Raw genomic sequence first — 20,058 nt, forward strand, 5'->3', positions numbered from 1 at the left:
TTACAAGATACGATAGCTCACTAACCAGTGCTGATAATGGGAGCATCTGATATAACATGCACAGCTTATACACAAACACATCATACATTATCTTTCCTCACACATGAATGTCGCTTTCTGATTGGCTAAGCACTATTCTATTATTTTCAATGTACCCCGCTGGGAATTGCGAACTCATCTGGTGCTTCATGGTAGTACGTTTTTACCTTGAATAACATTGAATCACGCATGAAGCACGGAAATTACCGATGTTTTGCGATTGAAATCGATGGAATGGAGACAACATTAAATCCGTTTACCTTGTGTTGTCTGCAAAATGGCGATTTGCCTAGCAGTCAACAGAAGTGGTTCAAACAGTTCAAAATTAAAATTCAGGTGTTCAGTAAGATAAATACATTGTTCACTGATCCATGGGCTCATGTGTGGGCTCAGGGTACTTACACAAACCTCAAGGGTACATGAGCCCATGGCCCCCTCGCAACCAGTGAACAACTTATAATGTACTTTACATATGAAAATCCACAATAAAGATACGACACAAGTAGTTTCACAGGCATCTTTATTGATCCATTCAGACAGACTTTGTAGAAATACCCTCACCTGCTATTTTGCCCATGTAATATGAAACTAAATACATGTACAAAAGTACTATTGTACAGCATTATTTATGATTAAGATCATTTACACCAATGTCACATGAAAAGCCATGGTATCAGGCCTTATGTCGGAATGTTGGATTCTGATTGACTGAAATGTAAGGTACTCTTATATTTATGATGGAACTCAAATTCTCTGCTATTTTTCAATGAATGTCGGAGTATTCTTTCTGATTTTGACGAAAGCCTTGCAGATTTACTACTTAAGCCTTTCATATAACATCAGAATACTGAATGTTTTAAAGGCCGTGCAGTGCAGTTAATGTTCATGATTGAAAAGATATATGACCAATAACATCATCTGGTATGTGTTACATGCATGAGGACAGAAGATAAATCTTAGCAGTGCATTCTTGAGTGGTAACTATCCTGTATTAGAAATTACCATTTCCAGAAACACAAGTGTGATATTACTGATAACCTCTCCATCATATGTCATTCACATTTTCTGTCATAAAAAAAACCTGTTTTTATCTCACAATAAAACCGACCTCCCAACAATAACTCACGTAATACCTCATATCAAAGGGCATTTTATAAACATGGTGTAAAGCAGTACATGGTTTAGTATAAAACTATAAGTTCCCTTTGGTATGACTAATAAGACACGACCAAGTGTACATGGTTTAAATAATACACTGTAATGAGTTCCCCTTGGTATGATTGATAAGACACGACCAAGTGTACATGGTTTAAATAATACACTGTAAGGAGTTCCCTTTGGTATGACTAATAAGACACGACCAAGTGTACATGGTTTAAATAATACACTTTAAGGAGTTCCCTTTGGTATGACTAATAAGACACGACCAAGTGTACATGGTTTAATAACACTGTAAGGAGTTCCCTATATTATGACTGGTAAGACACGACCAAGTGTACATGGTTTAATAACACTGTAAAGAGTTCCCTTTGGTATGACTGATAAGACACGTACATGGTCTATATATAACACTCAGGAGATGAGACATAGGTGTAAATATAACACTGTAAGAAGTTCCCTTTAGTATGACTGATAAGCTATGCATTGTTTAAATATAACACTAAGAGATGAGACATAGGTTTAAGCATATAACTAAGAAATGAGACATAGGTTTAAACATAACACTAAGAGTAAGAGACGAGACATAGGTGGAAGTGTAACACTGTTAGGAATAACTGGATGGACAGTGAGCTTGCTGAAACGCATTTATGTTTTGTGATTCTTAACAGAAATACTGCATATATGAAATAATTCTTCAAACATACTGAAGATGTTGACTCTCACCAAATATTGTATGTAGTTCTATTACAAACTTCACATTGATTAGTTCAGTGTTCATCTGAATACATCACAGGTGTGCTTTGACAGAGGAGAATATACACGTAAATGATCTACACTACTGAAGTAAATATACATCAGACATTCTAGCTATGCTACCTACAGCTTTTACAATGTCATACAGCATCTTGTAGCATGGTCACATTTCCAGGACGAGCTGTGTAGACTGCTTTAGACACTTTAAAACTTTTGTGTTGTAAGATTAACTTGTAATCATCACAATAAACATGACAAAATACACTGCCAACCTTCACACCCCACATGTACATGTACCAGCTTCACAGGCAATCAGTTCCTTGCCATCTCACTTGCAATAAGAGCTAGGGCATTATTCATTTGCTGAGCACTCCAATATATTGTTAGAGGCATCCTTTCATAACATGTCATCAATCCTGTGGTACATGATACATACAGGTATAGCAGAACAGAGTATAATATATTGTTACATACAGGTATAGCAGAGAAGCATAGGTATACATTTATGACATATCTATAAGCATCCATTTACAGTACATACAAACAACAAAATGTAAGGCCAAGCTACTTTGTTGTTAACAAAAAGAGATAATGACCAAAACAAATAATATAACCAGCTGATCAGAAACATCTGTCAAAAATTATGAGCAAGCAAAATGTAAAATCTTCATCTTTAGTGCATTTTACAATACGAACCAACAAAAACTGTTGAAGCTGACAAATCTAGGTCCAAGGACATGAATAACACCAAGTGATCTGGATTATTAATCACCACTCTGCTATCACAAAAAATGTCCTTAGATGTTACTACTCCACAAGAATTGTCACCTTGCTATTCTTCACTAATTTGATATCACCTCACTTTGCACTGCGTGAATTAATATTGGTTTGGGTTTTGTTTTTCAAGATTAGGACATAAGCAAATTTAGTATTTGATGAAAATTGAGCTGAAGATGAGGCAGAGATTTCAACCATCAGTGATGCCTCCTCACTCTGAGAGGACAGGGTCCTGCACTTGAGATGGTGGTAGCTGTGACTGAGGCACCATCTCCTGGGATGTTTGATCAGGTGGGGACAGACCTCCCATGGGTTCTTTGCAATCCGACACTTCAGTTGCTGCTGGAACGTGAGGTTTACTAGGTGGGCGAGGCACATACCAACTTAAACATGAAGCAACAGTTTCTCGAACTTGTGGCCGAGCAGACTTTGACCTCAGACGTTTTGAATGTGTTGACAACATTAATGCTTGATTGTTCATAGCATTTATGCAGTCCCTATTTGGTGACTCGTTTCCATGGGCATATCTATAAGTTGTTGTAGCAACACCTTCAAATGAAGTCTGAGGTCTCTTAACTATCAACTGATGACTTTGTCTTTCTGGCATAAAGTCTATCTTGTATGTGGAGGCCAGAGGGCGCATCCTGGCAACATATTCCCGCTCAGGCATCCATGATATAAACTCAGGTTTGAAGTTGTAGGTACTGTTTGTGACACGCTTCCTGCCAAGACCCTGGAAAGCATAAATAACACACACAGAGGTGAGAGATGAAATGATACACATTAGGATGAAAGTTAAAATAGCACAAACGAGTACGAGTGAATGAGTGACTTTAGTTAAATGACACACTACACCATATTCCAGCTATGTGGTGGTGGTCTGTAAATAATCAAGCCTGGACCAGACAAAACAGTGATAATATAACTTGAGCATCAATCTACACAATTTGGATACTGTAATGTGTGAATAAAGTCAGCCAACCTGACCACACAATCCCGTTAGTTTCCTCTTATGACAAGCATGACCTACTGAAGATCAGTTCATACCTGGATCTTCACAGGTGTACTGGTGGAGGAGTGAGTGAGTGAGTTTAATTTTAAGCAACACTCAGCAATATTCCAGCTATATGGTGGCGGTCTGTAAATAATCGAGTGTGGACCAGACAATCCAGTGAACAACATGAGCATCGATCTGAGCTATTGGGAACTGATGACATGTGTCAACCAAGTCAGCAAACCTGACCACCCAATCTCGTCAGTCCCCTTTTATGGCAAGCATGGGTTGCTGAAGGCCTATTCTACCCTGGGACCTTCACGGGTCACTGGTGGAGGAAGTTAAGTGAAGTAACATGGGATTAAGTGAGGTGGGCTTAACGCAATGCTTAACAGTATTCTAGTTATACCAAAGCATGTTTGGAAGAAAGCCCAAAGCGATGGACGCAGTATTTGAAGTTAACATCTGTCCTTAAACCTGAAGCTAACTGAAAACCACTCAGACAAACGGCTAAAGTTTTCTGTAGGTCCTTATGGCTGACAATTTTTTCATCCCCAATAACTAAGAGTGCTATTTTTTAGAAACTGTTTTCGATGACTCTGACATATTCCTGTGTGAATATTTATTCACACTTTTCAGAGGACTCAGGTCTTGACACAAATATTGATTTTGCTGGGAATTCCATATATAGTCAGGGCCCACAACGTCTTATGGTTCTGTGTCCCTATGGTCTGCAGCTTTTCAGGGTTAAGGGCAAACACTGGGTGTAGGTATATCACCAAAAGGTAAAACCCAAGAGTTTGGATAAAGTGCACACAAAATTTTGAAACAAAACAGAGGCAAACTGAAATTCAAACCCCTACTTAAGTTTTTGCCATGGCCATGTGTAAGTGTGCACAACAAATTGTGGCCACTTAACAACTTGACCACTTCTTGGTGAACAACACATGTAACACTTACCCATCAACTGCTAAGGTGAACATGACAAAAACATAACAAAAACAGCAGTCTATTTAAAGCACATCTTGGTTCTGGCTACCACTCAATAAAGGTCGGAAGACTTCCCACAATGTGTCACATCAGATGACCCAAACAACCAATCAAAGTATCACTAAGCATCAGGAGCATGAGAATGTGTTTTCCCGTCATGGTCATAACATAACCTTGAAGAGTTAACAGTATATTCAGGTACAGTTGTCATGGTCTTGGTGTCCTGACTGAAAGCGATAAACAGTTGAATGGAGGACTCTTTCCAATAACCCACTGAAAATACTGCCAATATTGGGCCATCTATCAGAAATTACAGAGTTTCTGTTTATTGTTTACAGATAGAGAACTCAGAAAGCTGCTACTATTTGTCACAATATAGTCTGGAATGAAAGTCACCAGTCTCAAAACTAATCCCATTAGCTTGAGAAGTTGTTTCCTTCTGACTAATTTCGACTTTATGTTAGTAACTTCATTGATCTGTTCAAGTTTGTGAAAAGTCTTATAATGTGATCTGTGATGGGATGCCTTCAGATTCTTATGTTAAAATTGTAACATCTTAAGAAAGTAAGTCTACTGTAGACAAACTTTATGGATAACAACTTCTGAATTTCATGAGTGGAATGTTTCAATACAGGTTCTTGTGCCTTTGACAAGAAGGATACCAAAATCTCTATAGAAACATCACAATGATGAAATAAAACAGTTATCCCTAATGTATGTCTAACTTGCCCTTCAAAACTCTTCATATGCCATTACAAACAGTTAACAAAGTTTAAGTTTGACTGTCACGTCTGGTGTCTACCTTGTTGCCACTGCTGCCGAAATATATATCTAATTAATGTTGAGTGAACATGCCCTCCTGTAATTTATCCACTAGTAGCAAAGGCATTCAACCTTAACGTGAAGCCCAACTAGTCCAACAACTATTGATCTATGGCATGCTTACAATGGCATATAAACAATACAGTGATTAGGTTACTTAGCTGCTATTTAATTCTTAAAGATCTTTTTCCACTCAGCTGCACTAAGCAGATCTGTAGAGGACCTTATCAGACGGGCCCTGGTTTCACTCTCAACCTTGCTGATACTGCAGGCTTTGTGTGGGACCAAACATGCAACAGCACACTGAACAGTGGGGACTTTCTCAAACAACTTTAATAAAATAAGCCTCTTTACATTTCTTATTATTGCTGTCAACAAGGCTATTTCTTGTTTTGCATTTTCCATACAAAAGGACTTTTGAGCCCTTATCCTTTCAGGCCGTAATACTTAACTGACTGAATTTTTTACATCATTGTATTCCTCCACAGTTCTATATGCTAACTACAAAGCATACTCATCTAAAGCAAAAACAAATAGCAAAATATGAAAATAGGAAATCAACTATTCTGATATCCTCCTATATATTCAGATAATTACATACATGAGTTTGCTTTCACACCTGTTTGAACAGTATTTCAGTTGGTCTCATGACGGTATTTCAACTTCAACTTGAGAAGCCCTAACAAGGGATATGGCACCAACAATCGAGGGATCAAAAGAAGGGCACGTCATGGAGCTGAACCATGGGCTTGCAAGAGCACATGGCAACACATGTCCTAGTCCACCACATTAAACTTGAAAGGTAAACATTAGTTTAAAGCATACAGAATTCAAACAGACAAGATTGTACTCCACATATTGCCTGAGATACGTTTGAGATGACTCATGCATATTTGTGTCAGTGGATGTTGGTAGAGGCCAGATGAGAGCATGACAGGTTAGAAAGTAATCATCAAAAAGTATTCTGTGCACTGTCAGCAGCCTTCATACTCATAACTCACACTAACCATGTCCAAATAAAAGACATTTATAAAAAGATATATAAATATATATAAAATGCAAATATCTGAAGATTTCTACAAGCATATTGCTGAAGTTTTGACATACCAAAGATTGTAGTCCCTTCATCATTGTAAAGAAAGTCATTATTGATACATAACATTTCACATGTTGACAATTGTTTCTATCAAAAGCATGGATAAGCATATACATATATATCTCTTCAAACTATTATACCTTGACACACACTCACAGGGAAATCAATCTCAGATCTCACTGACATACATTTAGTCTGTCCCGGGCTCTCTATGTATGCCTCCTAATCAGCCTGGGTGTCTTCACAGCCACCATTGTAAAATCTTGGTGTTATTTGGAAAGTAGTGTCATAAAGTTTGGTTACCATTCTTTTCCTCAATTCAACATCTTAATCACAAACATAACAACAAGGAAAGCTCCATGTGTAAACGTTACCAAGTGTTTTTATCGAGACCCCAGTACGTATTTGAGGTTTGGTGTTTAATCTAGGAAATATGATATGCTTCACAGAAACTGATAAGGGCCACTAAATGTGTGATAGGGAACAATAAACCAAACATTAAATCAAGACTATATTTACCTTTGTGTTCAGAACTGGCATTTGTGAAGTGAGATTGTACAATCTGACCAACCTTCCAAGTTTTCATTAAACAATACACTTGGAATTAAAACAACATTTGTAGTATTGGCACCCTGATATGCAGTATCAATAGTCAGTACATAGTTTAACATTCCTCAAACACCCAAAATAATTGTAATATAAAACATTTTCAACAAGCAAATGAATAATCAGTACTGAAAACTGATGAACTTCAATATGAGAATTTACACATTATCTGCATGCACTGCTTGGACTGGAATTTGATGTGACACTATCACTGCCCATGCAAATTGATTTGTCCTCACCTCTTCAAAGTAGAGAGCGTTGTTGAGGAAGGAGTGCCGGTTGTCATGGTGGGAGAACACATGTCTGGTAATAGGTTGCTGAAAAGAAGTTTTTCAAAACTGAAAACATGTTCCATTCAAAGTAACAATTTCAACAATCTGTCTGCAGAGGTACTACAGATATGTACCACAGGTATGTATGTGTCTGTGGTTTAAAAATGTACCCTAAACAAAGTCAAAATACAGAAACGTATGTGGTAAATGGGGGACAAGTTCGTCCTCTGACGAAAAAACCAACTGAAACATTTCATTTAATTGTTTCCGCTCAGTTGATTGTGAGAGGTCTTCTGCATCTCAAAATATTAATTACTGTATATGCTTGTTCTTATATAACACAGTCCAATGAGTCTGACATAACAATGTGACATTTCCGATCAAGAAAATGACACAGTGCAGAATGAACTCATCCTAGGGTATGTTTCAGTTTTCTAAGTTTGAATACGGAACACATACAAAAACAGACCAGAGGGACACCTCTGTAGTACCCATTCCAGCAATCACCCATTCAGGTTTAGTACAGCAGACACAAATTCTAATTGCACTGAAAAACCTGGTAGTCAACAGGTCTGTTTTTATCACTTTCAATTAACATCTGAAATCTGCAAATAGCAGGTAATAATCTACAATTATTTTCTCAATATCACATTCAATACAAAACATGGCTGATATTGCACCTTCTATCAAACACTGTAGGTCATGTAAAGAGCACAATGGTCATGATGCCAAATGGAAAACCTATTCAGGAACATATCTAATTCCAAACAAGTTTTTGTGTGTAGCATCAATTTCAGGACTTTCACACAACACAGTTTCAAACGTTCAACTTCAAAAGTACTTCATTGTACATTCATTGCATGTCATGCCACAAATCAGCCACAAGTCAGAGGTATGCAGGAAACTTTGTTAGGTTCGTTATTTTTCTAAGTAATTTCATGATTCCATCTATACTTCATCATTATCAAATGCACATGAGATACGTCCAGGAGAAGTATGCCTCATGAGTACATGGATTTGGTAAGACATGGTGTATTCATATTTCCCCAGGCAGCTTTAACCAATTCATGCTGCAACCACTTGCATAGAAAGGAGCACTGGAGCTATTTGAAAGTCATTAATCAATATGTTGGGATTACTCTGAGGACAGTGACTTAAAACATTCTTGGCGTGGCAAGGGACAACTCTCATCTGAAATATTTTGTACTTCAACCACAGATAATTCAAACATCAGTGCTGACACATGTATGTAAACTAACCTGAAATGAGTTATATTGCATTCGTTAAGGCTGAATTTTCTACCCATGTACCATACAAGCTATTACCCTAGCCTTTCCTGATACCCGTTGTATTAATTCCTGACATCAAATTTGTAAGAAATGGCACTATATTCTTCAGCTCGAAGGCTAGTATTTTGAATTACCATGTACTAAATTCCAAACAGGTGACAGTAAATTATGTCTAAATCTTCAAAAAAGACAATACCACCTTGTAATCATGAAAGAATAACATCTCACATTGGTCATTCTTTCAGCTGCATGATCATAAAGGATCCAGGTATTGAGACAGGTACCCCAGTGCAACTCACTACCCTCCCACCCCAGGTAACTGGGCTAACCATCCCAGCCATGGTAGTCATAATAGGCAGGCTGTTATTTTGTCATCATGATATAGAAAACACTGGTTTTCTTTTGAAATCATTAACAAATACACTGTTTGCTTTGAAAGAAAGAGAATTTTCAATCTGAAATCTCACCATTGACATTTTTACTTTCTGAAGACCCCTCTAAGTTATCTAATTCACATCCTAAGGAAAAATTCAATTAACAATTGCTTTTCAATTATCTCATAAGTTTAAATACCACATTAGTCTTCCCTTCTGTGTACATCTTCACCATTGCTATGACCACAATACATAGATGCATTTGAAAACCAAGTAGAAGAAAGTAACTGTTTAACACTTCTAATGCAGATCAAGGGTTCAAAATGACAAAGACATATAAATTACATTATCTTACCTCACACTTAAATGTCTATGTGACTGGATGAACGCTTCTGTTATTTTCAATGTACCCTGTGTACAAGCGAGGTGCATTGCAATACACCCTGCTATCAATAGCAACTCATTTGGTACTTTGTGGTAGTTTCTCTTTTTATCTCGAATGCCATTATATGATGCATGATGCACTGAAAGTACTGATGTTTTGCGAATGGAAATCGCTGGATGGGAGATAACTCTAAATCTGTTTATCTTGAGTCATCTGCAAAATCTACCGATGACTACAAAAACATTTGACTCTCTTTCCAAAAAATAAATTTGACGAAACGTTCAAATGTAGTCCCTGTGAATATTAAGACATCGTGGCGAGAAAAAACAGCAAGATGCAAGATTCAAATCGTTTAAGGTTGGCTGAAATGTACAATCCAATACCTGTGCTTCAAACAGTTCAAAATTAACATTGAGGTGTTCTGTAAGATGAATATGGGACCATGGTTTGAGGTACCCTTGATATTTATGTTCCCTGAGCCCAGAGAACAACTTACAGTGTAAACTACACTGTGTCTAATTGTCATCTACATTGAAAATCCAATACACATGCTACCCAATTCACAGCCTGGATGAGAGAACCCACTGCAAACTCTACTGGAACCCCATAACAGTGACATATTTGTTGAACTTACTAAACACTATAGAACACTATGCAGCATACATGCCATGAACACTGGACAAGGATCATAAATTTCTCTTTAATATGACTCTCTGAATCTATCAAGTACAGGACAAAGAAAAACATTTACTCTTCTTTGAGATACGGGGTCACACAAGGTCCCAAACATGAAATGACAACATGGTAAAAAGCTCTGGACTAGCACTATAGAAAACATGACAGATCAATATATGTATTGATTGCCATAGATCATGTTGAACAGCTCTACAGTGGTGTATAGAGCTGCTTACAATCGGTCGATTTCATATAGGGGAAAGAGTGGCACACAGAATCTGATCACTTGTGGAAGCTTATGAGCAGGAAGATGTATTGACCAGTCACATGAAAAGGATTGTTTTGACAAATTGTGGGATTTCCCCAAGCTTAACAGAATTACTATTATAAGCATATTCCCTGCTAAACATGCTTGAAACATTGCTGTCAGCTGAAAGGCACAGCTTAGTTGTCATGGGCCTGAGGCAGTGACAACATATTGCCATGTCAGAGATCTGGATTAGAATAGATCTGTATTGATACCTGCTTGGCAAACCAGCTTTAGGAGCCTAGGAATTGTTGTCCAAATATGTCTAACATCTACACATACACTTGGCCATATACACTCTCCAACTGCTACAGTCCATTTGAGTCAGAAATGATGAATTACAAATTTTATCATTGTACAAAATTGTCACATAAATATATAAAGCCTATTTCCGCTACCGGCACCATTTACTAATACCCAACAGCTTTCAGATATTTGAACATTTTCTGGACTCCACCAAAATGTTGTTTAAGAAACGCAAAAGTTGTAATCTCTCGCAGTGGGGTGAAACTGCAGAAACGGAACAGCCACTACCTTGTTGTGCACGGGATACACATGCCTTATGAAATATTAAGTTGAATGCTGACGTGAAACAACTCGTGATTAAAGTGTACGATTTTTGCCGTGCTGAAGCCGAAAGGGGCAAACCATTATATGCCATTAATAAATTCCGTAAGCGGAAAAATATGAGTGGTTCACGAAAGTTAACACTGATTTGTTTTATTTTAAGCTATCATTTATTATGCATACATAGAGCTTGGACTGTTAAATCTCTCCTAGAGGAATCATCTGGTTACATCACAGAACTAGTAATCTCCTTCAAGGTCTGAAAACTGACCCGACAAGAGGACAGACTACATTTTTTTAACCCGTCCTCCACAAAATTCAACCGTCTCGGATGTTGGGAAGGGCTATCTTTCCTTCACTGGCAACAGCCACAATCCTTCGTCTACAGCTAAGTTCAACCTCACTCCTTGCAAAGTTTGTCAACTTAGCCTGGGAATACTGCAGTTTACTTATCACTGCATGGTGAATATTACAAACTATACTTCTTTGTTTTCAAATAAGGAACAACTTCATCTTCTCTCTCTCTAATAGCCATACATTATTATTGTTTTTTCGTACTGTCTCTGGCGTACCTTTCACCAAGTCACATCAGACTGGTGTTTGCCAGTCAACAGCAGAAGGGAGCAAGTCTAGCTGTCAGGCAAAGCCCTGCAGAACTTCTCCCCTTATGTGAACTGTTTATGACTTGATGTCATGTTGTTGTAAACAGTACAAAAGGGCATGTACATGAAGAAAGAACCTACTTATACGTGTTGTTAATTGTTGAAAATACGTGAATGTTGATGTGTAATGAACTTTAAGTTTTGTCTGAAGTAACTTCTTTTGTCATTTTTGCTTCTTGATATGAAATATGACATGGACAAATGTTATGTCAAAAATTATAAATTAATGTATGCTCATTTTGACTTTATATGGCCATTTTGACTTTTTGGTATAACAATTTTTAATAGGGGTTTGAGGCCACTTTGTCTTTTTTTGTGGCCATTCTGTCTTGGATATTTATGGCCATTTTGACATGTGGCCATTTCAACTGGGACCCCTTTAATTAACCAAATACAATTCTGTATTTACTTACACCATGTTTGGTAGGATTCTTGATAATTATCATGACCAAGCATCTCGAATGTGAGAGGAGTTTGAACAGCTAAAATAAAACTATAATGTTCACAGACAACATGCCTGTTGAACAGCTATTGGAAGCAGATAGGACAAAAACAATACAAGTACTACCAGTAAATTACTTCAAACTGTTACCTTTGCTCTCCTGTAGAATTTCTCTGGTGGCTGTGGTTTGGCTAACTGGCGATATTCACACACAAAGTCATTCCTTGATTTACTGCGAAAATGCCCATAATAGCCAGAGGGAAACTGGAACAATAGTGTTTCAACATAAGAAAGCATCTGCTGAAAGATGGATCATGTGTTATGGTATGTTGTTTCAGTACTGGCTTTACACCAGCTATCACTGAAACGAAAACAAACATTTCTGCCATGTAATCAAAATTTCTGTGCCAAAGTTGGACATAGGTTGTTTTCGTCAAAGTACCCATTGAAACATCCATCCTCTAAGTGTTTCATGACAGGGAATATCTAAAAGTATATACCTTTCTCGTCTGCTGGCATAATTTAATAGCGGACCTTAGCAAACCTTCACGAAACTACCAAACTCCTCCCGTTCATTATGATGTGTTTTTGCACAATTAGTGAAGTAAATCAAGTGTGTGTGAATGATCATTTCCCTGTAGTTGTTTCCCATTACCATAGCTGACTAGTGTAAACATTCTTAACAGTGATCTCTTATGGTCAACAGAACAGGTTCTTAAAGGTCACATGCAACAAAAAGACAAACATAATTAAAACACAATTATCACTTATTAATGACATGTAACATACACTGCTGATTGTGAAAAAAAACAAGTAAACCAAATTATAATTGTGCAATTGTGCAAAAAAGCGCAATATATTGTATGTGGGTTTTCTTCCCCAAAACGTCCCGTGAAGGGTCCCGGGGTAGAATAGGCCTTCAGCAAGCCATGCTTGCCATAAAAGGTGACTATGATTGCGGTAAAAGCCGACTAACGGGATCGAGTGGTCAGCCTCGCTGACTTGGTTGACACATGTCATCGGTTCCCAACTGCGCAGATCGATGCTCATGTTGTTGATCACTGAATCGTCTGGTCCAGAGTCGATTATTTACAGACCGCCGCCATATAGCTGGAATATTGCTGAGTGCAGAGTAAAACTAAACTCACTCACTCACTCACTCACTCACAAAATGAAGCCTGATTTCAAATGTAATGAAGACTTTTAATTGGCTGGTTAATTTGGTATTTCTTTTTAATGTCTACTTATTCTAGTTCTGTCACTCCATTCAACCGGAAGCTGGCAGGGGTAATGGAGGCAAAGAACGATCTGAATACTACAAGTGGCGCTTAAAATGTTGAAAAAAACATATTTCACATGAGTAATTATCAAGCATGGGTTAGGAAATTTGTGAAAGCACAACCAAATGAGGAAATGGGAGTGTACCTTTGATGGTGGCAATATTTTATTTTGACATGAAAAATATTTTTCGATCCGAAGCGAGGGAAGTACGTCGCCAACCTTTGCTCGCTTTGTTCGCATATATGAAGACATTGGCATATTCTCTCCGCTGCGCAACCCCATTTGCACTACCGTGTGCCTGTGAGTGCACATTGGCGATGCTTCCCCATCCCTACAACCAGGTTTCAGCCCAGCTGATGAAGAGTCCTCACTGCGGGCATAGTTCATTCATGACTTAATTAACGCAGAATACATTGTTCACTGAAGAGCATTTATTGTCTTCAATAATGAACATCGTTAGATACAGAAAATTACAATGAAATAGATAATCAAAGATACAGAGCAGGCAGGTCGACATTGGTACTTATAAATACACTTATATGTGTTACAGTTAAACAGTTATTGCAATCAAACGTTATGCTGTAATAGCAAATAAATTTCTGTACTCTGTTTGCATACTTGATAAATGCCTGTATGCAAAAGTATTTAACATGCTATGAGCTAATTATAGGATGTATTTCACTCATGTGTTTCAGTGTCAATGTAGGTCAGTCACAATGAAAGTTTGATTTATTCATGAGTAAAATGATCGGAATATATACACGATCTCTAAAAATACAAAATCTAACACAGTTACATCCCTACAATTTACAAGTGGAAATCCAATTTTAAGGAAAATGGTAAATATTTAAAACTTGGGTATGGTGTAATGATTCCTTTTGTGAAGAAAATATGGTGTTGTGTCTGCCATGATTTCAGCAAGGGTAAAACAGCTCAGTATATAACAGATATCCTATGTTCATACATCTGAAAGTGGGTGAATGGCAAGAATTAGCAGCAATATGAAAAATACTGCTACCAGGTAGGGGAAATTGCTACCAATGTTAAAACCAGGTAGCAAGTACTTGCTACATGCTAAAAATAGTAACGTTCTAACACTGCAGTTATAGATCATCTGTCTGTGATGAACTCCACATTTCATTACACTATTCAGTACAAAATGCCCCTAGACATCAGTTTCTTTACCAGTATTAATATTTCTGTGAACACCCTCATATTGAAAAATTTGTTTATCTAATGAAATGTGATTATCCATCACTCAACACTTAAGTTACAAATTTATCAAAACTGGACTTTGGTAAATATTTTAATATGTATCAATACGTTGTATGTTCTCTGTGTCACTCTGTGTGATTTTTTAAGAATAAAATATCTCTTCCATTTACAAGTTTCAGTTACATAGCTAAACCCTAATTATCTAGGATTAATTCATCCTGTCAGATAGGGGAGTAAGGTGTTTTCTATGCTAATTAGCTACTTCACTGTCTCACAACTGGAAGTCTCACAATTGAATATTAGTTCTCCCAAATAGGTGTAGACCGGTTTATTGTGTGCATATAGAGATGATCTGTTTGATTTGCATTTTAGAAGTATGGTGAGAAATAAGAAAGTAAGATTTCTTATGGATAACAACTTCTTGTATTGTTTATGATGTGACGTAAATGAATCCACAGTGAAACCTTGCATCATACACAACAGATGAACTTGTTATCCAAAAACAATGTACACAGAGATGTTGGATTTTGTAAATACATGCTCTCTGCATCTGCATTTGATCCAATCAAAAAACTATCAGATGGTGAACTACTGCATGGCTGGAAACTGCCTTTTGTCAAAGTACAAAGCATGACAAAGCAAACTGACAATGTGAGTTTGCACCGGTTTCCGTCCAATCCAGTCATCTGAGAAAAATGGATGCAGTTTGTTTGCAACCCAAAGACATAATAAGATATCATGTGTTTCATACCTGCCTGTCTGTGTAATTAATAATGTGACAGAGACAGAACTTGGATGAATGAGCCATAAATCAATGTAGTTCAAATTAAGGGTGGTCAATGATTGTGTATTGCATATTGTCATAAGCAGAAAGGCAGCCAGACACACAGGTGTCACTAATCAGACATTGAGTTTTGTCTGCGACAGGGATTGCTTCTCACAATCAACATATTTTTCCATGTTTCCGAAGATATGTATTAAAACATTTAAGTTTTGAAAGTGAGCTATTTTTAAAACTGAATAAAGTATTTCTAATGCTACACTGTCTTGAAGTACTGGACCAGTTTATTACTGCAGGCCCAAGATGCTTGTAATCACAAAAAACATCTCTTGGTCTCAAACTTCCGCCACAGCAATAATCCTTTTCACACATCACTTGTGTTTTCACGAGTCGCCTTCCCAGCTCAAGCTACATGAACCAAATCACTGCGCATGCACTATGGGCACAGCACAGCTGTTGAAACCACTTTTTCCACCTGGCACTAGGGTGAAATTACTTTAATCTTTTGAACTCTGATTTCACAGGGTTTTTTTCATCGCATTATTTTTCAACTTATAAGTTCAATCAGGGAGACTCGAACAAGAGGAGCAGTCACTCCTTGAAAAAACCCTTAAAGGTCACAGCCAACCAAAAAATCAAACATAATCAAAACACAATTATCACTTATTCATGACATATAACATACATTGCTGCTTTTAAAAATTCAAATAAACAAAATTATAAGCATACAATCGCGATTCAAAAGTACAATATTTTGTACTTCGGCTTACTTCCCTTGAAACGAAGCCCTCATAGCGGGTGGCTGTGCACTCAGGTGTAACGACGGCTTCCATTTGGCTGGTTCATTTGCTGATAAGCTGAGGGCTTATTGTGTGTACAGAAAGAAGATCTGTTTGATGGGCATTTTAGAAGTATGGCGAGTCACAAGAAAGTAAGATTGTTTATGGATAACAACTTCATTTATTGTACTTGATGTGTCGTTTCAGTATGGATTCATATACCGTTGTCAAAAAAAATCATTTAACTAGAAAAAGCTGTTATCCTTAATGAATGTATATAGAGATTTTGGGTTTTGTAAATACATGTTTTCTGAATCTGTGTTCAATCCAATGAAAAATCATATCAGTAGAGATGGTGAACGACAGCGTGACTGGAAACTGCCATTCGTCCAAGTACAAAGCAGGACTTGAAATGGACAAAAGTTTGCACCAGTTTCCGTCTGATCTAGTCATACGAGAAAAATGGATGTAGTTTGTTTGCAACCCACAGACATAAAAACATGTCATGTGTACAAGCATCACACCTGCCTAATTACATAATGTGGCAGAGACAGGACTCAGTTGCACGAGTCATAAATCAATTTATTTTGTTTATGGCGTATAGCTTGATAGATGTTAAGCTCAAATTGAATGTGGTCAATGATTAAAGGTGGGTATATTGTCTTTAGCAGAGAGGCAGGCAGACATATAGGTGTCAATAAAATAGACATTGAGCTTTCAATGTGACAAAGGCTGCTTACCACAATCAACAATTTTATTTTATGTAACGAGTAGATTATTTACAGAACCAAGATTAGACTACTGCTCACAACCTCATATGCCGGGCATGCATACTGTTTTAAGCTCCACGAACCTATTCACTGCGCATGCACTATGGGCACAGTGTAGCACAGCAGTTGAAACTACTCTTTTCCCCAGCGCTGGGGGAAATTTAGTGAATCGTTTGCATCATGGGCTTTTTTTTCATCATGTTTTTTCAACTTTATAAGTTGAATTGACATTTTTGATGATTTGTTTTGTAAGTGCATACCAAAAGGTATAAGAATCTGCAAAGTCATATTTTACGTTGCATCTGACCTTTAACATACGTCGTGGGTCGTTATGCAACCAGTGTAGTCAATATGGTAGCAGCTTAGTATTTCAGATTGACCCTGGTTTATTTTCAACAGGTGATAAATTCGCTGAGTGTTGTGACAACTGAAAAACGTATATATCAAAGATAAGTAACTATTTTGTCACTTCAGTTTAAGTCAAATAATTGTTATTAGTGTCAGTAATAGAACAGTAAATTGGTAGTAAAGATTCAAGTTTGTATGTTATAGCTCACTGACTTCCATTCTCAATTCATCGCAGAGAGAGACTAAATTGTGTCAATAAAACCTTCTTTCACTCATTCGCCTAATTTGTAGAAGGGAAAAATACCTCTTGTTGAAAGGTATTTGCAAGTAATAAAGATAATTTTATGACTTTAAAAAATTGTCAGGGTGTATTTGAGGTGTGTGAAAAACATGACATATCGCTAATCTGTTCTGATCCACAACTGAAATACTACACTGTGTTGTTTGAGTGTTTCTAGTTATTGCTTCTAAAACGTCTTTCACATATACCTTTAATTCTTATGACAAGAATATGCTATCAGGTGAAATGTGCTTGCAAGTAATAGTGATAGTTATATGATTTTAGAAAAATTGTTAAGGTGTATCTGATGTGTATGAAAAATATGTCTGACCTGATCTGATCTGATCTGCCATTGATGCTGGTGATGCTTGAGGGTTATAGTGCCATAGCGTCTTTTTTTCTTGTTGACATTATTTGACAAAACTGGAAAGGTGTTTACAACGCTTTGTGATAGTTCTAAGCTTTCTGTTTTTGAGGGGTGTGTGACAGTGTCAGTTAACATTTTGTTGATGTCCATGCCATTTCCCACATGAAATGAGATATCTCAATTAATTATTAATGTAAACAATAATATGTCTCAAAGTAGATTATTTTAAACATGTAAGCACGTTCTAGCAATAGTTTTGTGTTCTTAAAAAAGTTTTGGGAGGGATGACCTTGGTGTATCGTTTATTCTTTCATTCGTTCACATATGTACTTCTTTCTTTTATTCTTTCTTTTCTTACTGTCATTAATTCACATATAATTCTTGCTCATAATTCTTACTATAATTCATTCATTCATTGTGAAATTCAGACTGGTACAATACACTGGCTGAAGTACTGTTAAATGCAGCTGAAGTTGCACTAGGAAGGAACCAAGTTACTGTGTGCATTGGAGCATGACGAGGCACATGCTAATTAGTACAAATGGTAAAGAAAGCTAGGACGTGACCTATCCCTCTTATAGATTATCCCTGCTTGAATTTGCATTATTGATAACTTGTTACTGAAGTCCATACTAAAAGGTGACAGAATCTGCAAAGCGTTTGGGCTGCATGTGACCTTTAAGATTCTTTAATTTCCACTGTCAGAATGTGTGCAAGGGAAAATATGCCTGATCTTACATGGATGGAATGTTGTCCATTCTGAAGTTTATAACACAGGAGCAGTAGTCCATAACCCTCAAGCTTAATATCATGTTTTAGTTGGAGAACTGAATCTTCCATGAACTATAGGTGTGGCATCACAATCAGAAATTCTTTTTTTTTCTCAACATACCCATGTGATTGTTTATTCTAAGAAGGCAAAACTCTAAAAGCCAAGTATTTCTGCAAGATGAAAAGTAATAATGGCAACAGTGCATATTTATAATGAACACATACCCATGCTCCCAGGTATGCACAAGGTGCTGACACATATAAATATAAGAAAAGATCCTTTTCTGATTATTAAAAATATGACATGTCTTAATATATACTAATATTTTTTGCACACATGTATATGAATAGTCTCAAGTAGAGTCCTGAACTTATCATTATTTGTTATTTCAATGTGAAATATACATCACATAGCACCAAACGATCAACATGAAAACCAGAGTCATTACAAAATGACACAGAATTATGAGATGCTTAAAGTTTGTTTTTTTCAAATTTGTTCAAGATTGTTCAAACTATTTCTTCCTCATATTTTACTTTGCATAAATTGTGATACTGTTACCAAGTATTAACTCTCAACTTAAACTTGTGCACACTGACAGCATGAGTTGACATATATCAGTAGTGAAGGTTTCCCACTGAATCATTGCACCGGCATTGGGAATTCGTTCATAAATACGTATTGATAAAGATCACACTAATCAATACCAATATTGCTATCTGTTTTAAAATTCTTACCCAACTTCCAGCAATTTCGCTTGCCATCTTAAATCTCTGATTACTATCCGTCAGTTCATTGCGACTTCATAAAACTTTATTTTCAGATATCCAGCCTAACCAGCATGGGGGTAACCAAGAACCATCGAGCAATGGCGGAATAAACAATCCGTTGTTTACGGTAGCTAGTCAACCCCTTCCTATGTAAATACATGCGGTTTACCTGGTCAGGTGGCCACATCGAAGCCAATCCCGACAGGTGCTCTTGTCACGTGACGTGACGTGACGTTTACTCGGACGTTTCCGTAGGTTTCCGCTCGAAATTGATATTTCCGGGTCAAACTTGTGTCGTCTGCTGTCCGAGAATGAAAAGTATAGTGGGTAGGTAATAGAGAAGAGATGTTAAGTTATGATAGCATATAACTTATATTAACATAAGATGTTGATTTATGTTAATTCTGTTTGTTGAAAACAATAGTTGTGACTTTGAACACAAAACTGTGCTAGGTCTTTTATCAAGATTTTTGACAAAATATCG

The 20,058-nt window shown here is 37.0% G+C and overlaps 1 protein-coding gene across 2 annotated transcripts; it reads right to left on the reverse strand.

Moving 5' to 3' along the window:
• Positions 1-551: 551 nt before the first annotated feature.
• LOC137296023 (uncharacterized) lies at positions 552-19,759 on the reverse strand. 2 transcript variants are annotated; one of them, XM_067827651.1, is made up of 5 exons: positions 19,542-19,657; positions 12,362-12,475; positions 7,478-7,555; positions 6,644-6,658; positions 552-3,463 (listed from the first exon to the last, which is right to left on the reverse strand). In XM_067827651.1, the coding sequence occupies exons 1-5, from the start codon at positions 19,566-19,568 to the stop codon at positions 2,942-2,944; spliced, it is 756 nt and encodes a 251-aa protein (XP_067683752.1). In that variant the 5' UTR covers positions 19,569-19,657; the 3' UTR covers positions 552-2,941. The 2 variants fall into 2 exon arrangements, with proteins under 2 accessions (XP_067683752.1, XP_067683753.1); XM_067827652.1 differs by lacking the exon at positions 6,644-6,658 and having other exon boundaries at positions 19,542-19,759.
• Between the last annotated feature and the right edge of the window lie 299 nt (positions 19,760-20,058).

Source organism: Haliotis asinina, chromosome 9, assembly GCF_037392515.1.
Source record: "Haliotis asinina isolate JCU_RB_2024 chromosome 9, JCU_Hal_asi_v2, whole genome shotgun sequence".
NCBI lineage: Eukaryota > Metazoa > Mollusca > Gastropoda > Lepetellida > Haliotidae > Haliotis > Haliotis asinina.

What these genes read in the sequence shown, in the direction of transcription:
- LOC137296023 (XM_067827651.1), bottom strand. Translation starts at nt 19,568, where the DNA reads ATGGCAAGCGAAATTGCTGGAAGTTGG. An exon ending in GCGAAATTGCTGGAAGTTGG is followed by an intron (nt 12,476 to 19,541) that starts GTAAGAATTTTA and finishes CTATTGTTCCAG; the next exon opens with TTTCCCTCTGGCTATTATGG. An exon ending in AATTCTACAGGAGAGCAAAG is followed by an intron (nt 7,556 to 12,361) that starts GTAACAGTTTGA and finishes ACTTCTTTTCAG; the next exon opens with CAACCTATTACCAGACATGT.